General features: G+C 40.1%; 1 protein-coding gene across 1 annotated transcript in view; it reads left to right on the top strand.

The window, feature by feature from the left end:
- Positions 1-1,608: 1,608 nt before the first annotated feature.
- tle3a (TLE family member 3, transcriptional corepressor a) overlaps positions 1,609-26,271 on the top strand; it is a 40,750-nt gene continuing 16,087 nt past the window's right edge. Inside the window, exons 1-13 of the mRNA XM_052152238.1 lie at positions 1,609-2,006; positions 2,748-2,929; positions 3,618-3,718; positions 3,963-4,026; positions 5,190-5,234; positions 12,119-12,181; positions 12,389-12,493; positions 18,766-18,964; positions 19,433-19,440; positions 24,005-24,127; positions 24,220-24,270; positions 25,187-25,339; positions 25,969-26,098. Coding sequence (XP_052008198.1) covers positions 2,906-2,929; positions 3,618-3,718; positions 3,963-4,026; positions 5,190-5,234; positions 12,119-12,181; positions 12,389-12,493; positions 18,766-18,964; positions 19,433-19,440; positions 24,005-24,127; positions 24,220-24,270; positions 25,187-25,339; positions 25,969-26,098 — 1,066 coding nt within the window. The 5' untranslated portion in view covers positions 1,609-2,006; positions 2,748-2,905. The remainder of the gene's footprint in view (positions 2,007-2,747; positions 2,930-3,617; positions 3,719-3,962; positions 4,027-5,189; positions 5,235-12,118; positions 12,182-12,388; positions 12,494-18,765; positions 18,965-19,432; positions 19,441-24,004; positions 24,128-24,219; positions 24,271-25,186; positions 25,340-25,968; positions 26,099-26,271) is intronic.

The raw sequence follows: 26,271 nt of genomic DNA, 5'->3' as shown, positions 1-26,271 counted from the left end.
GTTGTAGATTATCTATGTATGTGTATTATAATATAGAAAGCATGTCATATGGTTATCCTGGAACAAGTACCTGACCACAAATGAAAAAATAAATCAAAATAAAATAAATATACAAATTACAAAAACACAATATTAACCTCGCTAATCACAAAGTGGTAATTGCTGTCTAAATACAGAGTTACAATGCATTTGTAAACAAACATGATCTAACAACTTTTTATTTATTTTTTAAGAAACAAAATTATAGATCATGCAGCTATAATTACATTTTGTTGTCTTGATGTTTTGCTGTATTAAAAACATCAGTAAGTAGATAAGCGTTTAATAGCAATTAAGGTCCCTTCTTTTACGTTTCCATTAATATGACTTTATTGGTACGTGGGTAACATGTGATTATGAGTGATAGGATTTTTATATGTTATTAATTGTTTGCATGCTCCTTTGCTCTTTTGTTTTATGCAAGACTCTTATTACCACGTGGTAGTAACAGATTGTTTGAACTGGAAAGAAAAGCCATTCGAAGCTAATTAAGCAGCCATTCCAGGCACTATTCACGGGCAGAAGAGCTAGAAGCACAGGCATTTGTCAGCGCTTGACCCCGCGTGGTATTGATTGACAACGAACCTTCTTGAATGACAGCCTTAACCTTTACCGTCCAATTGCAGTCGAGAGAATATGAATGCTGCTTTGTGATTGGGCGAGAAGCTGTAAAGCCGCAAAGGGAACCCACGTGGGTGCAGCAGAAGAAACTCCACAGGATTGGGTGCTTCGCCTGAGCTCAGACATGGCCGTTGTTCACGGGGATCAAACCTGAACAATCATCTTATTCCCAACGCTAGCTATCTGTCCATCTTAATGATAGGTCATATTCATATACATGCACATATTGAGGCGTTATTAACACCTCAATTTGTACACTGGAAAGATACATCTGAAGAAAAGAAAAAAAAAGCCTGATTTCTAAACACCGAGATGCTACCTTTTAAGAATAAGAAATACAAATATGTACGACTAGACTATATCCAAACTAGACTAAAGTATGTGTTAAATCGTATTCTGTAGGCAAATTAAAAACTGTGATTTACCTGAGCCAATTGTAGGCTACATACGATATAGAAATAATTACATCGCAAGAAAAAACATCTTACCTGAATTTTATATTATAATAGATCAAAGATATTAAAGTATATAATTTTTTTATAATCGTCACTTCATATTCTGTTGTCCTCTTAAAAAAAAATATAGAAGACAAAATGATTGCTATCTTTATGTAAAGATCCGACGTTTTATAGGCTACTGTAATTGGCTACACTTGGTTTTTGGTTAAAAAAAAACGTAGATTTTTCTGTGTTCGCTTGTTATATTGCATCTCCAATCAAATACATTCACTGTGACATCGGTCCACTTTGTTCAGAAATACCAAGAAATTTTCAGCGACTGCATTGCTTGCTACCTGTTCTGATCTAAAATGGCGAGGATGATGTCATGAGTCGGGGCACAGTCCCCACGTGGGGACACGGCTTTGCGATTGGACGCCAAGGCAAAATTCTCGGTTCTCTGAACTGATTGGCCAAAAAGAGGTGCTCTCGCAGCGGCTCAGCCCTCGTGTCAGTAGACTGTCTGTGTGTGGCACTGGGTTGCATTGCTGGAAGAAGGGGGAAATGAGCGAAATGAGAAGAAGTACAACGTTACACTTTTAAACGTTCCAAATCTCTTCAAAATCGGAAGTACATTTTTGGCTGTGTTTTCTGGTGGATTACGCGAAAAAAAATATTCTGCGCCTTGGAGTTTGGCGTCTCTGTATTGCTTTTCCTCGGACCTGCGCGCGGAGATTCACACTCTCCTCGAGTCGGGAGATGTTTGTCGCCGTTTGTGTCCACCAGGAACCATTTCTTCCTCTCAGCGCCGAAGAGTAAGACATTGAATTGGTGGTTAACATTTGCAGAAGTTGATTGCAGTTGCTGATACGGTGGAAGTGGTTCGGCTATTCGGACACACAAAGGCAGGTACGATGGGCTAGCAGGTTAGCTAGCGACAACAGCTTGTTATCCAACCGAGTGTTGAAACGATACTCACACTGCGACCGAACTCATCTCTTGAGCCTAATCACTTTTTTCGACTTTTACACAGCCTTCTAATGGGCCGTTTGAAACGAACGTGTTCATGTTCTAAAAATCTGGACGCATCGAATAGAACGCTGGCGTCTCGAGATGCGTTTTCAAAAGTTTTAAGTTCGCAGGGCAACGGTCAAAGTCGTCCGTCAAGCGAATGTTTACATTGAAAAACAGCGCAGACGGATGGGAAAACGCGTTCGAGATGACCCCTAATTTGGTAACTAGTTACAGTTAGTATGAAGAGCTAAATTAGTTATTGTCAGAAAATCAGTCGTCAAACAAAGGAAAAATATTCCTAGTATTGTGTCGTTTTAGTCGAGCGGTCAACATATATGTTTTTTTCTCATGTTTATCGAGCACGCGGTCTAGCAATGCTGATTGTTCGAGTCTGATCATTAGCTTAAGAGCTTGTAGAAATCCCCAGCCAGCGTTGGTAAACACTATTACAGCGTTAAGGAGCGTGCTGTAGGTTTGTGTGAATTGTGTTGTTGGTTTTATGTGCAGGTGAGAATACAAACGCCCATCTAGAATAACCGCAAGTTACTGAATTTCAAACCGTCTTTTTAACCCTGTGTTTGAATGTAACGTTCTCCCTCCTCGTCTGTTTGTTTATTTTTCATTGTTTGCATGAAGAGGGAAAAGGGCTGAAGCAACCGAAATCTGAAAGCACAGGATTTTGCCCCCCAGCCTCCAGTGGGCTTCGTGTCCGACTGATTTTTGTCTGGTACAGTGGCGTGCCAGTGGACACCCCCACCAAAGAGACCTCCAATAAATAAAGGATACATTTCAAGATGTATCCACAGGGCCGGCATCCGGTAAGTTGCGCCTCTTGAAGTGATATGGAACATAATTGCTACATCTGCATCAGTTTAGCTGGAGAGCAAGGGCAGATCCGCCCATCCATGACAAATGACATCCTGATGTGCATAGTGTGCACCTTCATTTGATTTGCTTAGCCTACATGCCTGTGATAATGCTTTGAAGTGATAGAGCAGGGCAATTGTAAGCACAATTTATCAAGGGTTAAAAAAAACACACTAATGCCCATTGTATCAAATGTTGAAAAAAAAAATCGGTGTTTTTGTTTTTCTAGTGTATTTTATGTTTACTGCAAGCACCTGGTTAAAACTTTACATTAGGGAGAGGGCGAACACAACAGCATTTTTACAGGCACAGTATGGCACGCCCAGACTCATCCAAGCGAGGCGACCCCATTTCTACCACTGGTGTTTATGTGAAGCACTAAAACAGCTGGCACTTCAGGCAGACTCAGAACTGTACAGATTCCCTCACTTCCTTTGTCAGAATGCTACTGGTACTCCAGCTATCTCCCAGATGTCACTGTAGCATAGATGTCACCCCAACCCTGATTCAGGCTGAAATATTAGAGCTGCTCTCCCAGGGCCCGGAATGCATTAGAGTCTTGCTCTGCTGTCGGTGGAAAACCAATTTGGTTCTCAGAGGATGTAATTGAGTTTGATTGATGTGATGCCTGTCTTTCAGGCGCCCCACCAGCCTGGTCAGCCAGGCTTCAAATTCACAGTGGCGGAGTCCTGTGACAGGATCAAAGACGAATTTCAGTTCCTGCAAGCCCAGTATCACAGGTAATCATTTAGAGTTATATGCCTGTAAAGTAGCTTGTACAATTACCACTCAGCCTAATTGTGTTACATTTGAACACAGAAGGAAGGGGGGAAAAAATGTAATCCATTCTTTAGGAAATAATATATTTGTACCATTTTAAGTTAAAAAAAATATTTAGCTGTGAAATGAACTGCTGTAATACATGAGTTTATTGTTGCCATTGAGGATTATTTTTTTTAAGTGACTGTTTTGTTTGCACCCTAGTCTTAAAGTGGAGTACGACAAACTGGCCAATGAGAAGACGGAGATGCAACGTCATTATGTCATGGTAAGATTAGCCAATATGTAAGCTGCTCTAAATGCGGTTAAGGTTAGGTTGTGAGTCTGTGTGTGTGTGTTTTAGAATATGTTTGTGAAACCCCCTCTGGTGCCTTTAGTTCTGCCTACTGCTTTATTAAAGGGCCCTGACTGACTGCTCTTAGCCTCAGGCCCTTTCAAACACCACCCCTTTGCCATAGGGGTCAATGACCAAAGCATTGTCCCCTCTACTCCCCCCGTCCCTCTTCTCCCCCTTCTCTCTACCTCCCTCTGTGTGTGGATCTGATTATTCTCCAAGGAGACGCTGCTTTCAGACAAATGCATGGCTGTAAATTGGGTGAGGGGTGATGGAGGAGTGCCAGAGGCGTCTGTGGGAAAATACTCAAATCGCAGCAGAAATCCAAAGTCTCTACACCATTCTGGATTTGAAAACCAAATTTTACACACAAACAAACAGCTGCATAAATTCATTGTTTCTCTTAATCATGGGCTTAATCATTTACACAACACTAAAGCCCTAAATTAAATCATAAACGTTTAAGAGATCAAAACAACCTCATGGTAGAATTATGATCAGTGGAGAAAAAAAACAAAGCTTTATGTGCTGTAACTAAACAAGTGTATTCTCTTATCTTGTGTAAACAAGCAAGCGATGACTTTAACCAATACCCAGGGACGCTAGTTAAACATTCCTTTTACAGGAAAAAGCATGTCAGTAAGAGAGGAGAGGTTAGGTAAACAACGTTTAGAATCCCCACGCTGACTGTTTGAGCTGATAGTGTCAGCATTTAGACTTGGAGAGGGAACCCTGTTTTTTTATATTTCAGATCAGAAATGGCCTTTAGGTTGTACTAGAACAGAATATTCCTTTTGCAAGCTTTGAAACACTGATTTAATGTTTTACATTTTGATTGCACTAAAAACCAAGGGTTCTTTGTATTCCATTATCGGTATCATACAGAGAAAGAGAAGCTGTGCAGTTATGAGACACTGTTATGGAACATGGTTTTGAAGTGTGCATCAAAAGCCAGTTCTCCTCTTACCCCCCTCATGTTTCACTTGAATCTGACTTTTTATTTCTCCTTCATCTGATGTGAGAAAAATATTTGATGTGGCTCAGATTGTAAAAAAAATAACAAAATTGAGTACTTTTTATCTTTTTTTTTTTTTCAGTATTATGAGATGTCCTATGGGCTGAACATTGAAATGCACAAACAGGTATGTAGCCATTTGATCCCTGTTCACACAATCTCTGAGTTGCAAACATATCCCTCAGAACACACTGTGTACATAGATGTCAGTCAGTGCAGTCACACTGGTGTGTTTGTAGACAAGTGAAGTGTTCTCTATAGAGATGATGAGAGAGAGACTGTGGACTGTGTTGTGAGCAGGAGTTAGAAACAGGCTAGAAGTCAAACCGTTACAAAAACACACATAGTCAATACTCTTTTCCTGATTGTGCTGAGCAGAGTGTGGTCAGACAGCTTTGATAAGATTAAAGTCAGGACTTTGGCAGGAGGGGCCTTGTGACTTCATGACTAATGGGAGCACAGTCTGTGGAGTCCCTATTATGTCAGCACATTTAAGACATGCCTTATAAATTAAAACTAAGGAAAAATAGACTGCTATAAATTCATGCCCTCCGATCAGTTCTTACCCTCAATGCTCATTTTCTACACCTTAAAAGAACTGCTTTGAAATTGTCTTTCAAATTTAGTGTTCTCTTCCATTGCATTTACAGAACTAATCTGATATACAGTACTTTGCAAATGTCTTGAGCACATAACATGTTTCACAAAAGCATTTGTCTTAAGATGGTTATTTATATCTTCAGCTTAAGTGTGTCAAAAGGAAATAAAAACATTAGACTTGCAAACATTACTTTTGCAAATAGAAAAGATTAGAATAGAAGAACAGGGAGCCATGCAACAGATGTCATTGCCCCCACAAAGCCCCCCACTGAACATCGAGTCAGTCTGAGATTACATGAAGAGACAGAAGCAATTGAGATAGCCTAAATAGAAAGATGTAGTGAATTCTCCAAGAAGCTCTGAACATCCTATCTGCCAACAACCAAGAAAAACTGTGTACAGGTGTACCTAGGATAATTGGTGCCTTTTTTAAATGCAAAGGTGGTTACACTGAATGTTTTTATGTTTACTGGACTTTGTATGACATTAAGTGATAAATGAAAACTATTTATGTCATTATTTTTGAAGACATCCTCACAATGCAACATTTTCCACAAGTGCCTAAAACTTTTACACAGTACTGTAGTCTTACATACATTTTGATGCATCACACAATTCTCATTCTTTTGATAATGAAATTGTGCTGTGCTCCAGATTAGGCCACCTCAGAGACAACCCTGCTCCCCTTCTCCATCTTATGAAGGTTAATGGCATCAGGGAGGAACAGGCTGATGGCTATCCATCAGTGTCTACAGTGTGATTCTCTGTACTCTTCTATCTGTCAGGCCTCTTGGCCATGTGTTGGTACCTGTTAGCCACTTATCTCCCAGGCAGAGGGACAAGGGAGAAAAAGAGGAAGTTTGGCCGTGGAGGATAGAAGGTGGGAGGGCTATCCTTGTGTAAACGGGTTAATCAACTGATCCATTTTAGCGCCTTGACTTTTATCAGGAACTGCCACAGAGCCCATAGATGCACTATTGAATAATTCATCCCATGCCGCTCTATCCAGACAAATAGGAGGGAGTAAAAGGGTGTTCATAAGCAAACACGCAGATCCATCCATCCCACCTCTTTATCTAACTCTGTTGATCCAGGTTAAACTGAACCTAGGAGCAGATGCCAGGCAGGGAGTGGTTAGCCAACTGGGTTAGATTGCCGGAGCCGTAACATATTATTCTCAGCACTGAGGATTTATTTAAACCGTCAGGCAATCCGTACCTCTTCCGTTCCACTGGATCTGGGTTCTTTGTATTTAAAATTGTCGCAGTGTAATGTGATACCTGCTGATACCTGCAGACAGCCATAGAGAGGGAAAGAAATGCAGCTGTAATGGCAGCTGCTCCATGTCAAGGAACTGCTGTGATGACAGAGGCACGCTCACAGTGTGGCTTATTTGGGTTAATCAGCTGAGATTTTCTCACCTGTTGTGAGATTCTGAGAGAAGCTCCCCCCACCCCCCTCTCTGTCAAACCCAGATTGAGCCAGTCAGCCCTAGCTTGACATGGGGACGCTGATAAATGATTTAAAAGGGGTGCCCTAGGAAGTGTTTGCTAACTGCTGGATTGTCTTTCTCCATGTGAGCCAAAGCAAACTGACTGGCTCAGTGAGGTGAGTACACAGAGCCTCGGTTAAAGAGAGCGTGGTGCTGAGTGATGATGGGGAAACACAGGCGCTACATCACTGTTTACTGCGGGCAGGTCACAAAACCAGGTGAAGAGGAATGTACCCGCACTATAAACGCACGCATAATGGTGCAGGCCTGTAATACAGAGAATATGTTGTTTAAATGTGTCATTTTTTTAATGTTTAAATAGTTTTTACTATCCCAGCTTAGTATGCAGAAACAAATATAAGTATACTCTTTATAGAAATTTTTTTTCAGTGGTGTGAACAGATCATTGCATTTGTTTGAGTATCCTGACCTACCAGACACAGCAGCATTGACTCAATCAATGGCTTGAGTTTGGGGCATGACAATCTATTTGTTCAGTCAATGGCAGACAAAAGGGAGTAGTTGGGAAATCTGTTTGAACACAATATTTATTTTTGCATTTCTGTTTTGTGACGTAAGCTGCAATGAAATTGCGCATTTCAGTTTTAAGAAAACAAAAAAAGGAAACTAGAGCTAGCCATCCATGCACAGCACAGGTCTACTTGTGCCGATCAATGCAGGCAAATTCTAGTTCTAAATTTAGCTGCACGTTAACAGTAGCCATGTAACAATACACAAATTTCACGATATGATAAAAATCCTCATGATACAATACAATAAAATAAGAAATGCACCCACAAATGTTTAACTCAAACTTATTCAGGGATTAAACATAAATGTCTCTCAAATCATAAATGACACAACAGGGTCTGACATGGAAACTAGATGTAGCACTCTATAATAAAGTAAATTAAACAATAGTAAAACTGCATTTATTCAGTTTGATTTAAATGAGAAATCTAATTTGAACTTACAATTTTCATCCTTTTCTTGAGAAAAATGTTTGTCTACACAAGTAATTTATATTTGCATATAATGTTTTCACAATAAACATAGTTTCAAAGCAGCTTTTTAGAAAATCATGCTTTAATGTCTTAAAGCACCCAGTGATCAAGCTAAAGTGACTATAGCAAGGAAAAAACTTTATTTACTGGTGAACCTGACCTCTGGTTTTACGATATATGTACATAATCCAATATTATTTAGCGGCTTGAGCAAAAATCGGTCAGTACACATAATTTATTTGGACTATTCCCACTTTCACATGTAAAGTGTAAATTTTACGGGCCTTATTACTGGCTTATAACATGTGCCCAAATGTTGAGCTCATATCCATTTACATCTTAGGTTGTCATATTTTTTAATAAGCTTATTTTTGTTACTTACGAGCGTCTTGATCACTGTCATGCTCCGTGTTCTCTAGAGAGAATGGCTGTTAAAAGTAACTTTGCTGCTGTCTTTCTGCATCACAAATCCACCGATTTGCACGGTGATGTTGACGGTGTAAATAAAACGACATGTCTGGTGTACTGTAGGGCCTGGACATGACATCGTTGTTTGGCAAATTCAACAAGCTGTAACGCTACAATCTACTTGGTGTTTTCCATCGAACTTCTCGACTGTAGACATGTTGCTCTGTTTTCCTGTGAGCGCTCAGCAACCTACACCCCCGCCCCCCCAGGAGGAAACCGCAGAGGAAATTGTATTACAGCACTTATTGTTGCGCTGCTTGGTTATAATTACACTATAATGTATTTCACTATATGTCGTACAATACTAATGCTATTTTATAGTGAGCATCGTAACGTATGATACAATATTTTTTTTTTACACCTCTAGTTAACAGCCTTATTAAGCAGTGCGCTCACCATACACATATATAGACCTTGTTATACCTTTTACTATTGAGTGTCAGACTGTCAGAGAGCATTACCACCCTCTCACCCCCGCAGAATACAGGGGCCCATTAACCTGGGTAGGTCAAGTATTGTTTGTGATGGAGACACATGCCAAGAAGGGCCAGTTGTTTTCCTCTATATTCAATGCTCATCAGCATCTCACTCCATTCCGCTGGCGCTGATGGCAACAGACAAATAGCTTTCAGCATGCCATTGACAGCCTGGCCCTGGAGTGCTCTTGAAATGGTGCTAGACAGGTCCGAGTACCTGTAATTGTGTACCAGAGCGTGAAGCTTGCCACTTAAGAGACATGCTTTCATCTGCTTAAAGTGACATCCTATTTTTATCTACAGTTGTAGCTAAAAGCTCTGCTTGTCCGGCTCAATGCACAGCACTGTTTTCTTCATAGATGCATGCATTATGCCTAGCACATGCTAGTTTTTCACATACTCTGCCACTGTCTGACATATTTTCCAAGATAAAACATGAAGCTTTACAGTGAGCGTCAGATAAGGCAACTCTTGACCTCCCTTGGCCAACTGTCAACATCTAATTAAGCCCTTAAGGAATGTGTTCGATGCTCTCCAGGCCTCTCAGCAAATGCTGTCAAATGTTTGGCTGCTATTGATGCAGTTTATCTCAGCAAATAAGGATTATATGCTGAACTGGCTTTTCAACCATTTTTGTTGATGCAATCTTCTAGTATGTATTCGGTAGTCTAGTTTGATGTCTGAAAGCTAAACCTTTGAGTATTCCCCGATTCTATTGCATTGGTGAAAAGCAAACACACTGTCATACAATAAATTCTTTACATTTTCTCACCAAAATCTTAGAACTGTTTTTTGGGTATAGCTTTGAAAATGTTTTTGAAATTTAGGGAGCTACTGATATATCAGGCAGTTAAACATAAAAAAATTTTAAAAAAATTATTGGTGTATAAAAAGAGTAAAGCAAACATAAGCTCTGATAATATTGGTCTCATAGGAATGATGCAGATACAAAAAAGAAAAACGCCAATATTGGCCGATACGATATGGTCAGAATCAATATATGCTTATTGTTTTTATCTTGTTTATAGATTTGTCAAATTGATTGAACTCTATGCCTTTGAAATGGACTAATATCCATATCAGATTAGGTTAAATATTTTCTCCTTTTTTCAGTGGCCTGCTATGCTTTGCACAACAATATATTGCCTATAACTTGGCCTGACGCACGTCTATATTCCTTTGATGGGAGTGAGCAAAATTTCTTGGGTGTTACTGATGATCTAGTAAAGAAATATTGTGTCTGGGTCCTGCAACCGCTTGGCATTTTCAGCAATATGTTGTAAATAATGTCCTGGTCGGCCCAGCGCTGTGTGTTTGCCATTGAAATGAAAAATAGAGCCGAAATCCCTGTGATGTGTTTGTGCTCCGTTCTGGCCCTGGGTTGATCTGGCCTCATAAATTCTATAGATGATGCATCTGTAGCGGAGTTATTTTTCAGAGGCTTTCCTCCCCCTCTCCTTTGGTCTCAGTCAAAGCCAGTGCCAGACCTGTGATGTGAGAGCCCTTTTCATCACTGGAAGAGGCTGTGATGTCAGCGGTGCTGTGTTCCTGCTGGCTTCTGATGATGGAAAGGAAGAGGGATGGTGTACATTGCTACTGAGGTTGAATGTAGCCTTTGGGTGGAGAGCCCTTGCTTTGCCCCCTCCTACCCCTTCAATACTGTCGTGTGTTCTCACAATGACCCCACATCATCCTCTGCTATTGCTTGCCTTTTTATCCACCATTCGTCTGCTCATCCAATCGACAGGCCGAAAATTCAATTTAAAGACCTGCCTGTGTGCACGTAATATGATTTTACAGACTGTTACGGTCAAGCTGAGGTACCATTTGCATAATGATCAGAGCGCGATAGGACACGGGCCTGCTTGGCTACAGTTGCCATGGCAACGTTCCGGCCGGCGGAGAGAGAATGGAGGCCAGGTCCCTGCAGTGGGCTAGATGAAGGGGGGACTGGGGGGTGGGATGCTGAGAAAATTATAAAGGTGGGGTCTGGAGAAGCCGTAATAGGCCTCAGCTCCTGACAGGTCCACCTTTGTTCATTAGACAGAAGTGACAGCCAACCCATTATTGTGATGAGGCCATTTTCTGATCTATTGCAAAGGCTCATTTTGTTTTAGAACTCAAACATCATCAACTTGTCTAATATTTTGACCCAGGTTTTAAAAATATGTTGATTAAGCATCAAACATGCAGGTTTGGTATCTCCTCTAGAATATATTAATAATAGTCAGTATTGTGTCATTAAATGGGCATTTGCCATTTAAACCAGTTGCTATTTGATCTATTTTATACATGTTTTGATTAAACACTGAAGCAGCAAAAATACTGTAAATATTTTTTCTCTGATTGCTATTTAAACTAGTTGTGGACAATTTTTGGATATTTGAAATTCATAATTGTTCTGTAATTTAAAAAAACAGGTTTTTTTGTGGTCAGTACTTTTATCACAATTTGTCAGTTTCAAACATGGCCTCGAGGAACTGTCTACATTAACTGTCTACATCTGCTAAATGACAGGAGTTGGCAATTTTGTTGTGGAGACATCTTAAACAGATCAGCCTTCTGCTGGGTTTCCTTTTAATGAAATTATATATCAGATGATGATGGAGGTGTAAATGTAAAGTAGAGAGTGGAAAGTTTTGGGTGGTAGTAGACTTTACCTACAGGCTAATAGGAGATGATGTGCACTGCTACTCTTAACACAACCTCATTGTGTCTGGCTCGTTCTCTGTGTAGTTTGGAGTGTACACTCATCGCAGCTGTGCTCTCTCTCTCCCCAGGGCTCTCATAATGTTTTAAATATTTCACATGTCAATATCACACAGTTTGGAGTGTGCCGAGTCAAGAGGTTCTGATTGCCGTGGTAATTGGCTTAATCGTTGGGAAACACTAAAATGGCTTGGTGGTGCACTTTAACAGAAGTAAATTAACCCTTTAATTTTTACTTTCCTCCCTTCTTTTCCTTTTCCAGACCGAGATTGCAAAAAGGCTCAATGCGATTCTAGCCCAGATTATGCCTTTTCTGTCACAAGAGGTGAGCTTTATGACTGTTTTCATTGTGTTATATATATATGAATGCTTGTAAAATTCCCACAATATCTATTTACGTTTTGGATGCTTTGAGATTAGTCAGATGTTTAATCCATTCATTATATCAGACAGTGTACTTCTATTAAGAAGTTCCAGGTTTTTTTAATTTGCTTTACTTTGAACTGAATATTATTTTCACTCCCTTTTGCAGCACCAACAGCAAGTTGCGCAAGCTGTTGAACGTGCAAAGCAAGTGACAATGACAGAACTGAATGCTATCATCGGGGTACGTGGACTTCCCAATCTGCCTCTAACCGTGTGTATACCCCTTTAATTACTTAATTTGACCCTAAGAAAGGGGCAAACCTGCACAGTTATAGATGCAAAATAACCCTGTTAACAATTTTAATGATTAATTTGAAAAAGTATCTTATTTGAATCATGTCCAGGTTTGCCCCTCCTATATATGCCTTTTTAAAAAAATTGTTAAGATATAAAGTGCGTTCATCCTGTGTGTTTACTAAAATGTATATTTGTGACTTGAGTGAGAAAGTATTAGGTATCACTTGTGTTGTGCATGGTTACATATTGGCCAATTACTGCACTGTATTTTATTTTATATAAGCTTTGACACTTTGTGTTGTTGGCTTTGACCAAGCTTTATTTAGTCCCCTCTATATGTGGCTCCAGTGTCCTTAGCATCTTTTGTCCCCTGAGTCTGCATCCAGGAGCTGTTTAGAGGCTGGATACCTTTAATTAGATCAGGTTTTAGAGGAGTGGCTCATTCCTCTTTGCTGACCTCGATTGCGCTGGGAATTAAAGACAAATAGGATCATGCACACACATCCCTAATCTACTACATATTTTACTTTCCTAGAAGCACCCACAACCGCCTTCTAACAGTTGCTTATTGATCAGCAGCAAGTGACCCGGATCCCTATCAGAAAAAAATAATGAGAACAAACAAATATTAACTCTTGTGCATCCAAAGCAGTACAAGTACTGATCTGATTACAGGAGTTGTCCCTGCTTTGATTCGCTTCCTTAGGAATTGCTCTACAGAAGAATCGGATAAAGGGGAGGGTTTGAGGGTGGGTTTGTGTTGTCTGATATCAGAATTCAATTAGATCCTTGTCATTGACATGTATTTTGAAATTATTCCTGGAATCCGGTCTGGCAGGGACAGGCATGTGGCTGCCCATGTCATCTCCTGGACGGATCACTTTTTCATAGCTTTGATTTTGTATTACAGCGAGCCAACTTTATTGGTTAATGACTCTATGGTTTGAATTTGGAGTGCAATTCTATTAGGAGCCATAACATTTTGTTTAACTTTGCTTCATGTCAGGCCATTCGACTCACAATCCTGAATATGAACTTTATCTCATACAGTGGCCCCAATCTTTATTTGGACACTTAAGCCACACTTAATGTCATAATGCATTTGCATTAAATAACAAAATATCATAACGTATATATTTTTGTTTATTAATAAATACAGCACGCTCACTTCTCAAGCTAAATATTTTACACAACGAAGTAGGTTATGTTTCATGTTGTAAAACAATAGAGAGAGAGGCCTATTGTTCCAAATTAAGACAAAGTAAATGGACACCTTTTGGTTGTCAAACATTAGTGGAACATGTCTGTAGTTACTGAGCTTAACTTATTGGACAGAGGGGAACTGTGCTGAGGGGAACTATCTTTATAAATCTATTAACAGTCACCTTGTCACCAGTTGAGTAAATAAATAAATGCATTAAGGACTCAGAAAAAGGAAGTTAGTTTTAATAAAAGGTCACTTAATTTGATATTTTGTTTGTAACGCAATGAAATCCATACATTGTGGATGAATTAGGTGTGCAAATACTTTTTGGGACCACTGTATTTTGGAGTGATTGCTTTCAGACCTTGGCAGATGCTTGCTTGAGAGAGTCGTTAATGTTTGTTATTTTTGGTTGATGGGCATTTGTAATTTGCATAGCAGGCCATGTGTGCTCGTGCATGTTCCAGTGTCCTCATAAATAGTATAAAGCAGAGGTGAGACAAGAGCTGCACAATCTCTTTCAGAGCAGAAACCACCAGCATCTCTTATTGATGAACCCCATAGCTGGTAATAGGATGCATCTAGGACAGCTGATTTTTTTTTTTTTTCTTTTCTGCTGTGCAAAGACTTTGATCAGAGGTCTAAAGATGGCCTCCTGGCAGCTCACCATTTCTGCCCTCACCAGCCTTAAGTGTGTTTATCTACACTAGCCCTATTTGATTTAGAAAAGAATAAGCATTCCAATCCACAATTTATTTTAGCCTCCGTTTCTCCCCTTAAACACAATTTCCTCCCTTTTTTGTTAGGACAGGACTGGTCTGGGCTGTAACCACCATAGGCATTGAGGAGGACACCCCCCCCTCCCCCAATTCTTAAATATTTTGATCCCTCGCAATCATGTGAATGTCTGCCACTCCAATGAATCCCTTTTAAGATGTACTTTAAATAAATGCAATTCATGCATCCTGTGTGTTGACTAAAATCTATAGAGTGAGTACAAGAATGTTAGATTGCACTTGGATTACATTGTGTGCATTTACCTCTTAACCAAATACTACATTATTGTTTATTTAATGGTCAATATATGTATAATAATTGTGGTAACACTTTAAAATAAGGTTGTATTCATTCACTACATTAGTTAACATGAACTGACAATATTTTCAATATTTATTCATCTTGGCTAATATTAATTTCAACATATAGGCCTACTTATGTTCTTAAAATGTAAAGTTGTATATGTTAACATTATGTTATTTTTCAATGCATTATGAACTATCAAAGTATTTTTATACATTTACATTAGCCAAGATTAATTAATGCTTTAAAAACATTGTTCATTGTTAGTTTATGATACCAAATGAATTTTCTAATGTTAACAACTTTTTTGTAAAGTGTTGCCAATCATCAATATGGGCTTTTTCCAATTACCAAATCTTAAAGTTTTACATTTGGTCTCCCCTAATCTTAAAAAGTGTAACAGATAAAGGATGGGCAAGGAGGAGGCTGGAACTGGCTGAAAAGTAAACCTAAAGTTTAATTAGAAACTCAACATAAAACAAACAAACAGACACGCATGCAACGCGGCCATGTGCGTCTCTACCTCTCTCTCTTGAGCTGGCGCCTCCGGCTCCCCTTTATCTCGCTCTCCTGCTGATCAGCTGATTCAGCGCCGGCCATGCATTATCACAGCCCCCCTCCTCGTCACACTCCTTCCCCACCTGATTCAGGCCGGGGTGCCACCAGTCTGACCAACCAAATCTCTGAAGGGAAGACGCTGCCCTTCTGGCCATTCTGTCTGCTGGTGGTCCACCCCACCTCCTGTGAACCTGGGGGAGAGACGAGGGGAGGCATGGGGAGAGGGAAAGGGTGAGCAGAGACACACAGAAAGAGAGGAGAGACACGCTGTCGCCTGGTCTTCTGGACACACTGTCGCCCAGTCCTCAACTGCTCTTCTGCCCTCTGGCGGATGGCAGCGTGTCCTCCGGCCCCTGGCGGATGGAACTACTACTCCCCTTTGCCGGACAGCAGCGGTTCCTCCGGCTCTCGGTGGCCGGCAGAGACCCCTCCGTCCCCAGGCAGATGGCAGTGGCGAGGACTCTCCCAGGTTTCGGCACCACTGTAACAGATAAAGGACGGGTAAAGACGAGGCGGGAACTGGCTGAACAATAAACAATGTTTAATAAGAAACTCAACATAAAGCATACGTAAACAAACATACACACCGCGTGCATCTCTCTCTAACTGGCACCTCCGGCTCCCCTTTATCTCACTCTCCCGCTGATCTGCTGATTCAGTGCTGGACATGCATAATCACGACCCGGCCACGTCCTCCTCAAGGTCACAAATAGTTCACTTCCTTAGGTCTGGTAATTAGGGGTTTATGTGCTATGGTGTGTTGTGGTTAAGTTTACGGATTGCAGTAGGTGTACATATGGGCTGCTTATGGTGATCTTGTAGCTTCATATTTCATTTGTCTGATCTTGATGTATAGATGCATCTATATTTAGATGTGGGCCCAATTAACTATGTGTCCAAGAGTGCAAATCATAGGGCTTCATATTTTTGAGTACCATCAGGCCTGCACGCTGCATGGTGACAGGACAAACTCAGAAGGGAGTTGTTTAGCTTACACACCTGAGAATAAAAGTAAATGGTTATCTGATTTCACCACTAATCTTTTTAATTGTCCAATGTTAATTTTTCACAGTAGGCTGACATGTGGTGTTTCTCAGTGAGAGAGATTTAACACCCATCGAGAAGGTCTTTATGTAGAAATATTAAATTAATGCAGGCATTTTATATCTTTATTTTCTTGTCTTCATGGCCCTAATGAGGGTTCTCTTATTGTCCATGCATATTACACATGAGTGGCTCATTAGCTGGAATGAGCAGGAAGGATTCTCCCCTGTGAATCAACAGCTTCTTTAATTTCCCATGTGGTCAGTCGTCATCTCTAAAGCCACACACTCACTCACTACAAAACATTTTTTTTACTTGCTGTTCTTCACTTCCTGACACATCCATATGAACACCCTACCACCAACAACTCAATGTCTCTCTTGCAATCACTCACTTCCACTCTTGTCTCACTATCTCACTCTTCTTTTCACTCTCTCTTCAAGCACAAGCGCCTACCACCTACGCTCCGTGCTGCTCTCTGACACAGCCACCTCACACACTCCCTTATCACATCTCCTCACAGATCCACACTCTCAGGCACAGCTCATAATTGGCTTGACGGCTCTGTTGTGTCGGGGAGGGTAAGGTTGCAGGTTCAAATCCCAAGCGGAGCTCTTCTATATACCATTTGCTCTCCTGCCAATCTCAAAGGCCCGACCCTCAATATACAGCCAGCTGTGCAAATAATCTGCAGATCTGTTAGCAATTATACTCACCCTGAATAAGGGCGTGTGATGGACATCTTAATAATGATTTACCCACTGGAAAGGGAAAGCTTTTGGAGAACTCCAGACTTACAAATAAGCCTTTAGAATTGATATTTTCTTATGGCAAGTCATTAATGACCTGCTGATAATTCGTAAAGGTTGTACCTCTGTGGTTGCTGTACATCACCAATCAACATCTACCCTTTTCGCGTTGAGCTGAAAAACATGGCAGGATTCTCTGAGAATGAATGTAAATGGTCATTGATTGACTTGAGGTCTGTAAAAAGTGGTGAGGTATATTCCATAACAGCCACTTGAATAATTTATTCTTCCTGAGGATGCTAATAAATTGCAGAGGGTTTTTCTCCTCCTTTTTTTACTGATGGTACGGAGTATTGTTTAACCTTGCTTTAAAGTGCTCACTTCCCATGCTGAGTGTTTTTTAACTCTCATCAGTTTCCTCCGAGCTTTTCAAATATTGATGGAGGTATTGGAGGCTTGAACGCATGCCAGCACAGGACCCCTCGCTATTGGCCGTCACTGCCACAGTCATTCGACACACGCGCAAACACATAAAGGCTCAGCTCAGCTGCTTTTGGAGTGGTGTTTAAAGTTTGGTTTTCTCGAGTGACTCATACTTTGTGTAACAACCAAACCCAAATGTGAGGGGAGTAAATATAGCCATCCAGGGTTTTGATGGGGCTAAGGAGCAGGTGGTGTTAAGCCAATGAGCTGACTGCATTCCAACGCCTGCTGTCTTTAAACTGTGTATTAAATAGGGCTTGACAGCTCTCTTTTGAAGAGTGTGTCAGAGCGAGTGTGACTGCAAGAGGGTGTTTTTATGTTCTTTTTTCTTTAATAGTAGGGCCTGGTGGTATAACTGTGTATACACTGTACAACAGTAAAAATGTAAACCGTTAGATATTCTTGCATACCGGAATTCAACACCAAGCAGAAGTGCTTCCAGTGTAAATTATTTTACAACAGCTTCAAGCATGGCTCATCCAGTCATTTTAATAGTCTATTATTGTTTCAAGGATTGTTTTTATAGTGTTACATAAAATTAAGCTTTTGAAATTATGCAATTTTTATAAAGTTGTATTGAATCTTTTTGCATTGCATGCAAGTAAAAAAAAAAAATCTAATGAGAAGGTACTTTACATTTGTTGGTATTAAAGTCCTTAGATTATTGGGAAAATAGACATTACTAGGTTATGTAATACATCAAATATTTTGAGGTGGAATTTCTTCCAAAATTGCTATATTGTGAGAATTTTTTCCATGATTTAAATTTGATTTATAAGATTTTGGTCACATAGCCCACCTCTAATTATTAGCGTGATTATACTAAATTGCATGCTTTTGACATATGAGTCCAGAGGTTTCGTTATGTTGAGCAACACACCAGAAATGTAAACTTGCCACTCAATGCAAGCTTTTAAAAGTAAAGTGTATGATTTTTCTAAGCTCTGAACCACATTAAAACGTTTTGTTTGTAGGGCCCTCAAATATGCAAGTGTGTGTGGATGTAAATATTCCCCGACCCCTGTTTGTGCTTCTGAATGAGGCAGCTCAGAAGTGTGTTTAGTTTGTGGCATGTATTTCTCTATTTTTTTCCCTCTGGCCCACTCGTCGTCTGTCTCTCAACAGCAGCAGCAGCTCCAGGCCCAGCACCTCTCTCACGCTGCCCACGGCCCTGTGGCTTTACCCCCCCACCCTTCTGGCCTGCAGCCCCCAGGAATCCCACCGGTCACCGGCTCTGGCTCAGGCCTGCTGGCTCTGGGAGCCCTGGGAAGTCAGCCACACTTGCCTGTGAAGGACGAAAAAAATCACCACGATTTAGAGCACCGAGGTAAGGAGAAAAATGCTCTCATTTAAAGCCAAGAGAGTGGAACATTAGTCGTTCAGCCATACAGACCTCTTATGTGAATCAAACTCTTGTTTCTTCACACTCTACCCACTCTCATTATTATTACAGCTCTTATAGGCTGCTGACATTATTGACCTTCTTAGGTTTGCTCTAGAAGAGTACGCTACTCTTTCATAGCTTGCCATTTAAGGATGTAGACTATTTTCAGAGGAGAACTGAGTGTGTATAAAACGAGTGAACTTACACACAAAAGTATTTGTAACTCAGTTTGTCAAGGACACATGCTAATATTTTGCAGGTTGCATTGTGTACATAACAAACATATTCTGTCTTCTGATGAAATCCGCACTTAACTCTGATTGTCAGTCAGGGTAACTGACTTTTGTTTATCTCTGTTTTGTCTTGCCGTTCTGCGTGTCTTTCAACACCGACCGGGTCTGCTGACTATAGAGAGCACGGTGAGTATTGAGTTTCCTGTTGCCCCTGTTTTTTCCCTTCTCTTCTCTGTTGTAGTAACTCTGTTCCAAAACCTCATGAGTTGCCTACATAGGCAGCTGTCTTGTAAGGCAGAATTCTAATCACCGTTGAACTTCATAGCGACCGATTTGGAAAGCTATATAGAGGCATTAACGCAAAAAGCACTTTACATGGGAAACTCAACTTGCAAATTATTTCAGTCATCTGATGTTATCATGTTGCTATTTTTTATGAATGCTTTTCATTAGTGAAAACCTTTGTTTTATTTTTATAATCTGCATTTCTCTCACCACATCCACCATCTTGGATTTATTTGATTAAAATTAGGTATTTTAGGAGGCACATGGAACTTTTCGATTAATATAAATGTCAAGTAAGATCCTTCATCCTGAAGCACACGCAGCGTGTGTGCAAAGGGGTAATCAGTGTTCATTAAAATGACTAATAGTGAAACAAGCTTTTAATGAAATAAGCACTCGCATCTCACCACCGATGAGAAATGACTCGTATTACAGTGCGCAGATTAGCACTGCTCTATAATTTGATCACAATTAAAGACAACGTTGACTCCCACCCTCCTTTGTGGGATTTATTTTATCCCTCTCTCTCCTCCCCACCACTATCTCTGGTTGTTTACCGGCCCTTGCCGCTCTCTTTGCTAGTGCGATAAATATGTATGAACTGAGGCGCGGGAACTGTTTTCCTCCTCCTCATCTCCGTGCCCTTGTAATAGGCATTTATTTGACGGGGCTTAAATCTCTCTGATGGCTGATTGTGGCCGTGAGATTGGGTTTCTTCCTGCCCAGCTAGGGCTGAATGGGCGCAGTCATGTCTGAAGGAAAGAGAGCTCCACTAGCGGTTAGCAGTCCCAGGCACTGTTGTGTGTTTGCTGCTGCCGTTGTCTAAGGTCATCTGATAGCACGCTACTGACTCTCTTTAATGAGTCATGCTAAGCATCTCTTTAAAAGGTCAGACATCATGCAAAGAGACTGAGAAAGACAGTATTGGGCGCTCGGCCCAGTCTGCTACTTCATCTTCTAGGCTTAGTTTTCTCTTACACTTCCAGCGATCTGGCTGCCTTTCTCCGCTGTTGCTTCACGTTGAGTGAAGGCTCTTGGGAAGAAATGAATAAAGCTCTACGAGTTGGATTGTACTGAGAAAGTCAAAGTCTTGTCTACTTTACTATAAACTCCTTGCCACCTGGAGTGTGTATGCTAAATCAGTGGTTTTAAACTGGTTTTGCTTCAAAACCCAGATTTTGCATTGGACATCAAGTGGCGACCCAACACAATACCGAACACAATCCATATTGAATGAAGCTGGGCTGGGTATCGATACAGATTTCCCAATTCGATTCTGATTCACAAGCTTTCTATTAGATTTCAGTATTGATTCATATGGGTATATTTCAGTTATAATGCCCCTTTTGCTTGAATATGAAAAACAAATTCTCTCAGCTAATTCTGTGAATTATACAGATACCTTCTAACTAGGTACAATATGAAAATATTAATTTTACTAAAGATATTTTATTAGATTTTCATCAATTTGGTTACATTTTAGCTTTTTAAAAATGAACAAATCATTGTATTTAATCAATAAATATAACATTTATATTGCATATATTATATTTTGTTACATGTTTTTTGTTTAATTGCATAATTTGTACCATTTACAGGTAGTTACATTAATTTGTTGAACACATGCTAGAAACTGGTACTGTCTCTTTAAGGGAATCCTGCTTTTCTGTGAACAGCGACTTTAAATGAGCGCACGTTAAGAGACTCGAATGGCTTAATCTCATCTGTGCTATGTCTGATTGGAATTAAGTGTTTCTTTTTTGTTGTTTATGATCAACAAATGACTGTAAAGAACAGAAAGGGTATTAAAACTGACATTATTCAGTGACAAATGGGTCGCGTGTATCTTGTCTTTGGACACCTGTTACTTTGTCTCAATAGGCAGTGAAAGGATCTCGCTGCTGAATACTCCTTCACTATACTACACAATTCATTCACTGGAAGTGAAATCTGTACATTTAACAGCCAGTTGCCATATATATAATTTTTGTTGTTGTATAGTGCGAAATTTGGTTGCAAGTGAGTGATTTCCTCTCGTAGTAGTAGAGGGCTGTGCATAGTTAAATATCGGTCTCGGAATTTAGGAATCAGTATCAAGATTGTTCAAATGAAGATTGTGATGCAATATTGTGAAAATCAATATTTTTACCCACACCTAAATGTAGCTTGGGTCACATTTTCTTTTATTTTTGATTCTGGTTTTGTATGTATGAGGGCATGTCTCACAAAATGTTCATGTTGGCTAGACTAATTTGGCTAGCGTATACCAAGTGATATAAAATTGCGTCAAGATACCTTTGAGTTTGATTGAATGTATGTCCATTGATGTCAACAATATAAGATATTGGATATTTATTATCCCTTTTAAAAGTTAAGCCTATTTATTTTGCATTCCTAATTGTGCATGAGTAGTTGCATGTAATTATTTACATTTTGTATTTTTTTTTTAACTGCTATCTAAGACCTTATCAAAACAGACCATCAGTGTGAGTGAAATTGCACTAGACAGTGGTCAGAGGCAAAGTCCCCCACCATTCCCTGTGGAGGCAGGCCTTTTTTCTATTTGTCTGCCTTGTAGTCATTGTCTATCAGGACCGCAGGCTAAGAGTATGCTGAGGGAAGGGCACTGGGAAATGTCAAAACACGCTACAGCAATCTGAGGCTATTACATGCTCCCACACAAACAGCCTAATTCGGGCTTCATACAGATAAAGGGCCACTGTTCAACACCAACTTGCTGCTCATGTCTTCCTGAAGCTGTTTTTTTGTCTTTTAGAAGATGGAGGGAGTGAGAGCGGGAAGTAAGGGAGAGTGGTGGGGCAGTGAAAACAAGTCCCTCTTTGGTCTGGTTAACTGTCTACTCTGAAGTATGGCCAGCACATTTTTGAGTGTTTAGTCTACTGCGGTTTGTTAGATATGGCTTGGCGAGTCACTGTATTTTGTGAAGCCTGTTTTGGGTCAGATGAAGTCGAATGGATTGGACACTTTTGGCTTTTTAAGTGTGTGATTTTGGAGTGATAAGAGCTACTCTGCATAGTCTCTTTTTTGCTGTGGTTTTCCCATTTTGGATCTTCAAATCCAACAGCTGTAAAGTGCCTGTCATTCTAATAACAATTGTTTTGAAATCTGAACTAGGGAAGGGCATTTTGGTCATTTTGTCTACTCAAGCACTCATTTACTACTTGAGGGGCAATTACATGTTCATAACGGTGTGTGTATATATAATAACATGTCTTATAAAAATATGTTACTAAATGTACAAAAGATTGCATAATCAAAATATAATGCATCATATTTTGTCATTATGTGAAGATTTGCTGCCCAAATCTGAAAGAATGTGCTTAATGCATGTCTGTCTGTTCTTCCTTCAGGTTACCATAGTATTCTAAGGAAGTGTGCACCAGTTTTTTTTAGTGACTGTCTGAACCGTCTATTTTCAAATAACAGGAGACACCATAACCATAGCATTTTTAATATGGATGTTAAGTTGAAGTTCTGTTTGAAGACGCTGCATTCTGATCCATTTAGCTGCGTTCTGTCTAGCTGTTTGAAACACTCGCCTGCTGTATATGAGCTACTTCAGCGTGCTGAGTCCACTGCCACACGCACCTGGTGTGTGTGTGTGTGTGTATGTCCTGAAATGTTCGCTCTTGTGAGGAAAGCCGTGATACTCTGTATTGATGTGATTCATGAAGCATTACATTCTACTCGGAGTGTCTGAATTTCCCCCTTTCAACAGGAGAAAGTGCAACTGAATGACACTTTAGCGGACATCTAACTTGACTCGTGTGGAAATCTTCATTAATTTTGTCGGGATGCAGGTGTGTTATGTCACGCAGGGCAGGGAGGTTTACAGTTAATGACAACCATTCACTCTTATAAAATAATATCCATTAAGGAGTCTAAGTTCTTTTATGAAATGATAATAAAACGTGTTTAGCAAACATTTTGCAGAGACAGGTGTTTAAAACACTGTTAATTACACTGTCTTGATTATCGTAATAATAGCATTGCAGCATCGTATCAGTTTGGATGCTATGAGACATAATAATCAATGTACCCCTCAAAACCACAACGTAATCCATCTCAAAATTTAAAATAAGCTCACTCTGACACGTTTGTGTTTAGTTGTCAGGTAATTGTAACTAAATTTTGAATTAAGTGAAAAGTCACATCATGCATGATAACCATCGATCATCGTTTTCATGATGAATCATTACTGCCACATCCAATTACCTGAGTAATCATGCCCATCCCTAATCTGAACTCAATTCGTTGGTCACATTGCAATAAAAAAATAAATTCATCTGGTTTAGATAAAAATTATTCTTTCTTAAGCTGAAAAGGGTTGTAGTCTTCTAGATCTGAGGAAGGTTTTCATGCTTTAATAAGTAAATAAATTCACTGAATAAAAATAAATAAATTGGGTTGTGATGAAATCTGATGGCACTTTTTCTTTCCTCAGAACATCTCCATCTCACCATCAGACAGCCTTCGCACAACCAGCGAGAAGCACCGCGGCTCCTCTGATTACAGTCTGGACTCCAAGAAACGCAAAGTGGAGGACAAAGACAGCATGAGCCGATATGTGAGTGCTCTGATGTGAACTTGTATAAGAGTGTCCTTTGCTCTGTAACTCAATGCTGAGGACTAACTAGTGCATTATCATTGTGTTTTCAGGACAGTGATGGAGACAAAAGTGATGATCTTGTGGTTGACGTGTCCAATGAGGTACGAAAATTGTATAAGTAGAGAAGGATGTATATATTTATACCATGGCATTGTTGTTCTTGATCCTGATTAGTTCACTGACTTTGCATGGTTATGATTTATTTTCAACTGTTAGTTTTTTGTTTTTGTTTTTTTTTACCCAAAAATTAAAATTCTCCCCCTCATTACTCGCCCTCATACCATCCCAAATGTGTATGACTTCTGCAGAACGCAACGATTTTTAGAAGAATATCTCAGCTCTGTGGCTCCAAACAATGTAAGTGAATAGTGACAAAAAATTTAACTCCAAAAAGCACACAGTCAGCATAAAAGTAATCCATAAAACTGGTGGTTTAATCCATGTCTTGTGAAGCAATCCAATCGGTTTTGGGTGAGAACAGACCAAAGTATAACTCCTTTTTCCACTTTAAATCTTGACATCAGCAGTCACAATAGATTTGCATTATATGAACCTACAGAGCTGAGACATTCTCCAAAAAATCTTTGTGTTCTACAGAAGAATGTCACATCTGGGATGGCAAGAGGGCGAGTAGATGCTGAGAGGATTTTCATTTTTTGGTGAACTATTCCTTTAAGTAGTTTCACGGATGTTGTCCTCATAGCAGTTCCATATCACTTTGCCATGTACTTTCGGATCTCATAGTGGTGATCTGGGCTTTTAGGCAATACAGTGAGTCAGTGGTGTAAGAAAGTAGTTCTACATACAAGTGTTGTGGAAATGAAAACCTAAGAAATGTCTTGAGAGAGACCCATTATGGAGAAATGTTGCATCTGTGGAATAAAAGGAATAATTGACTCCAGGCTTTTGAATCAAAAATGAATGCACACCCAAGGTATAACTGCCACCTTACCACTTTGTGTTTGCATTATTTTTTTAAATAATTCAACTTCTTCCTCTTATATGTTTATGCAATAGGACCCTGCCACCCCCAGAGGCAGCCCAGCCCACTCCCCTCCTGAGAATGGTATAGATAAGCCTCGCCCTGCAAAAAAGGATACGCCCAACAGCCCAGCCTCTGTGGCCTCATCTGGCAGCACCCCCTCCTCCAAAAACAAGGAGCATGGTCATGTAAGAATCTCTCAAGCTTGGATGCAAATTGCACAAATGGCTATGTTGTTTTAACGACTTTTAGCTCTATCCGGATTTTGCAAATGTAATAATCAGTTGTGCGCTATATACTGTAAGATTTTATAGAAGCTTGGTCTGTGCCACTGAAGGACAATTATAGGATATGTTTGAGAAAAGGGTTTGATGGGAGAGAGAAGGGAGCTCAGCTAGGAAAGCATGATTGCCCTCTGATCTTCCAGTTTCTCTTTAATGGCTTAGGAGTGAATGTCTGTTTCCCAGCCTTGGCTTTAAATACATCTGTAAATGTCAGGGATAATGCATTTCCATAGCTGGATCAGTCGCGTCTTCCCTGCTAATAACTCGATGCGTTTAACCATTCTGGGCTTCTGCATAAAAAAAAAAAATAAAGATTAGAGGCAGAAGCGAGGGAAAGGATAAAATTAGCGTCATCTCCATTGTAGCAGTAGTGGGTTTGGGGATAAATAGGAGGTTTATAGATTCATAGGAGTAGTGAGTTTGTCAGAATTGGATTGGATTAAGTTCAGCCTGCACTTGAATCTTCTGCCTGGATGCTGATTTTAACTATGTTTTCTCTATCTCTTGCTTTTTTTTCTGTCTCACATCTGCAGAATGACAAATCCTCAACGCCTGGTCTCAAGTCCAACACCCCCACACCTCGTAATGATGCCCCCACCCCGGGCACCAGCACCACCCCTGGCCTGCGGCCCATTCTGGGCAAGCCTCCGATGGAAGCTCTGGGTGAGTTCATAATGAACGCCTATACCCTTTGAGAGAAGATGTAGTTTCACACTATACGTCACCTCCCGTAGTGAATCATACAAACACAGCCTATACTACAAGCACATGGCAGTTCTTTGCAAATGGAAATAATCCAAAGCTTCAGAAAATTTTAAGGCTTGCCTTTTTACCAG

This window comes from Xyrauchen texanus, chromosome 21 (genome assembly GCF_025860055.1).
Source record: "Xyrauchen texanus isolate HMW12.3.18 chromosome 21, RBS_HiC_50CHRs, whole genome shotgun sequence".
NCBI classification, from domain to species: Eukaryota; Metazoa; Chordata; class Actinopteri; order Cypriniformes; family Catostomidae; genus Xyrauchen; species Xyrauchen texanus.
This window is presented reverse-complemented; position numbering and strand designations above follow the sequence as displayed.